This window comes from Penaeus chinensis, chromosome 28 (assembly GCF_019202785.1).
Source record: "Penaeus chinensis breed Huanghai No. 1 chromosome 28, ASM1920278v2, whole genome shotgun sequence".
Taxonomy (NCBI): Eukaryota; Metazoa; Arthropoda; class Malacostraca; order Decapoda; family Penaeidae; genus Penaeus; species Penaeus chinensis.
Window position 1 is genome coordinate 19,889,753 of NC_061846.1, and position 2,500 is coordinate 19,892,252.

Consider the following 2,500-nt stretch of genomic DNA (forward strand, 5'->3'; position numbering starts at 1 on the left):
ATGTCTATCTATTAGAAATAGACATACGGCCGTAATGAGTCTTGTTTCTCGAAATGTTTCAACTTAGATAGATAGTTAAATAGATAGATAAGCGTGTATGTATTTGCGTTTGTGTGTGTGTGTCTATACTCTCTCTCTCTCTCTCTCTCTCTCTCTCTCTCTCTCTCTCTCTCTCCCTCTCTCTCTGAATATTTAAAACATTTAAAACATTTAAAATCCTTTGTCTTTGAGCTGTCATGTTCATCGGTGACCTGAACACGTATTTTCATCTAAGAACAACATGAAAGTCAATTATTGTGTGCCACTTCCACATAAGAAAAAAAAAAAAAAAGGAAAAAGGAAACGAAAGAACGAAAGAGAGATAGGAAGAAAGAAAGATGGGGAGAAAGAAGAGAAAAGAAAAGAAATGGAATAGAAAAGAAAAGAAAAAGACAAAGAGAAAGAAAAGGATAAAGAAAAAGAAGATGATAAAATAAGAAAAAGGAAAAGAAAAGAAAAAAAGAAAGATAAACAGATAGAAAGGACAACAAAGAAAAGAATGGGAACAGAAAAGAAAAGGAAAATAAAATAAATAAAGAAAAGACAAAAAAAAAGAAGATGAAACATTAAGAAATGAAGAAAAGAGAAAAAATAGAGAAAATCAAAGAAGAGAAAAGTAAAACAAATATGACATATTACATTATTTTATGTGTCTTATTTTCCTGAACATTTTCCCAAATAACAGAAATGATTCATTACCCTTAAGCTTCCTAAAAATCTCCAAGTCATTGGCTGAATCCCAATGGTTACAATTACAACTATTTATTCAATAAAATTATTATGCTCTAAATCCTATGCTCTTGGCTTTAATTTTGGTATGTTAACAATGATTAACTTTAGGGACACGACAGATCAGTTCGGAAGGGTTTGGCAGTCCAGGGCTAGCAGACGGGTGGCAAATATAGATAATATAGATGAATTTATATAATGACTCGCTTTATGTCTGTATTTATAGATTTCACACAAGCACACTCAGACATATATATATATATATATATATATATATATATGTATATATATATTCATATATATACATATATATATACATACACACACACACACACACACATATATATATATATATATATATATATATATATAGAGAGAGAGAGAGAGAGAGAGAGATGGATGGATGGATGGATGGCTAGATATAGATATATACTATATATCCATACTATGTATACAATTCCACTTCGTGCATCCATCCCCGCCCCCATGCCCAGCGCCAGTGCCCATCGCCGCCGCCGTCGGCGTGAGCCCAGAAGGTCGTCCACTTCCGGCAGCCGATTGCCCCCCGTCCTTAGAAGGTCCCGAGCGAGCCTTCCTTTCGCCGCTATAAAAGGTGACTCCCGGCCTTTCCCGCCAGTGTTATCGCCTCAGTCTCTCAGGTAAGCCCGACAGCCCGACCAGCCGCTCGGGAGGCAGTCGGGCAGTTTTAGCGTCAGTTTAGTCGGTGGGCGTCGGTGTGTCTGCGGAAGGGTGCGTCGGGAGTGCCCTGCAGGAGGATTACGAACATACACTTTAATGCATATGTGTTTGCATTCATATATGTATCTATGATTACTGACTGACATTAATACAAGTCTATAATACATACATATACAAATAATTGCTTACATACATGCATATCCATAATCACATATACAAATATTCACATCTCTATTTACATATCTATCTATATGTACATCACACACTACATACACGCACACATACATATCTCATTTCACATACATACAATCACACGTAGACACCCACTTATCCATACATACTCACCTTCCATTACACATATAAGTCTATGTCTCATATTCTCTGTCTATGTATGGGAGTAGGGATTAGTTTCTTTGTATACTGCCTGAATACACACACACACACACACACACACACACACACACATATATATATATATATATATATATATATATATATATATATATATATATGAATGTATACATATGTACACGCATCATACATATCTAGGCCTATTTTGAATAAGCATTCTTACTGCCTTGGCTACAGATCCGAAAACAAACAACACGATCTTTGTCCCTCTTTGCATTCATGATGACAGCTATCCTTGCAGCTTCCCGCAGAGCCAACAGCACGCCATAAACCCCCACTTTGCTCAGCCTTGCTCTCTCTCGCAGTCACCATGAAGGTCGCCCTCGCCGTACTCTGCCTCGCCGCCGCCGCCTCCGCCAGGATGGCCTACCAGCTCCCCAACGGCTTCCTCGACATCCTGGGCGGCGACCCCCAGCAGGCCTTCTCCTGCGACAACCGCCCCTACGGCTACTACGCTGACGTCGCCAACGGCTGCAGGCTCTTCCACGTGTGCGAGCCCATCGCCGACGAGCTGGGCGCCCTCGTCGAGACCGCCCACTACTCGTTCGTGTGCGGCAACCAGACCGTGTTCAGCCAGGAGTCCCTCACCTGCGCCCACCCCGAGGAGGCCTTCCCCTGCGAC

General features: G+C 40.4%; 2 protein-coding genes across 2 annotated transcripts in view; both read left to right on the forward strand.

Annotated features, from left to right (window-relative positions):
• LOC125039997 (extensin-like) overlaps positions 1-1,378 on the forward strand; it is a 6,757-nt gene extending 5,379 nt beyond the window's left edge. The window contains exon 4 of the mRNA XM_047634404.1: positions 1,263-1,378. Within this exon, the coding sequence (XP_047490360.1) occupies positions 1,263-1,378 (116 nt within the window). The remainder of the gene's footprint in view (positions 1-1,262) is intronic.
• Positions 1,379-2,115: 737 nt separating this feature from the next.
• The window catches only part of LOC125040142 (U-scoloptoxin(01)-Cw1a-like), a 565-nt gene continuing 180 nt past the window's right edge, over positions 2,116-2,500 (forward strand). The window contains exon 1 of the mRNA XM_047634654.1: positions 2,116-2,500. This exon is cut by the window's right edge and continues 180 nt beyond it. Within this exon, the coding sequence (XP_047490610.1) occupies positions 2,189-2,500 (312 nt within the window). The 5' untranslated portion in view covers positions 2,116-2,188.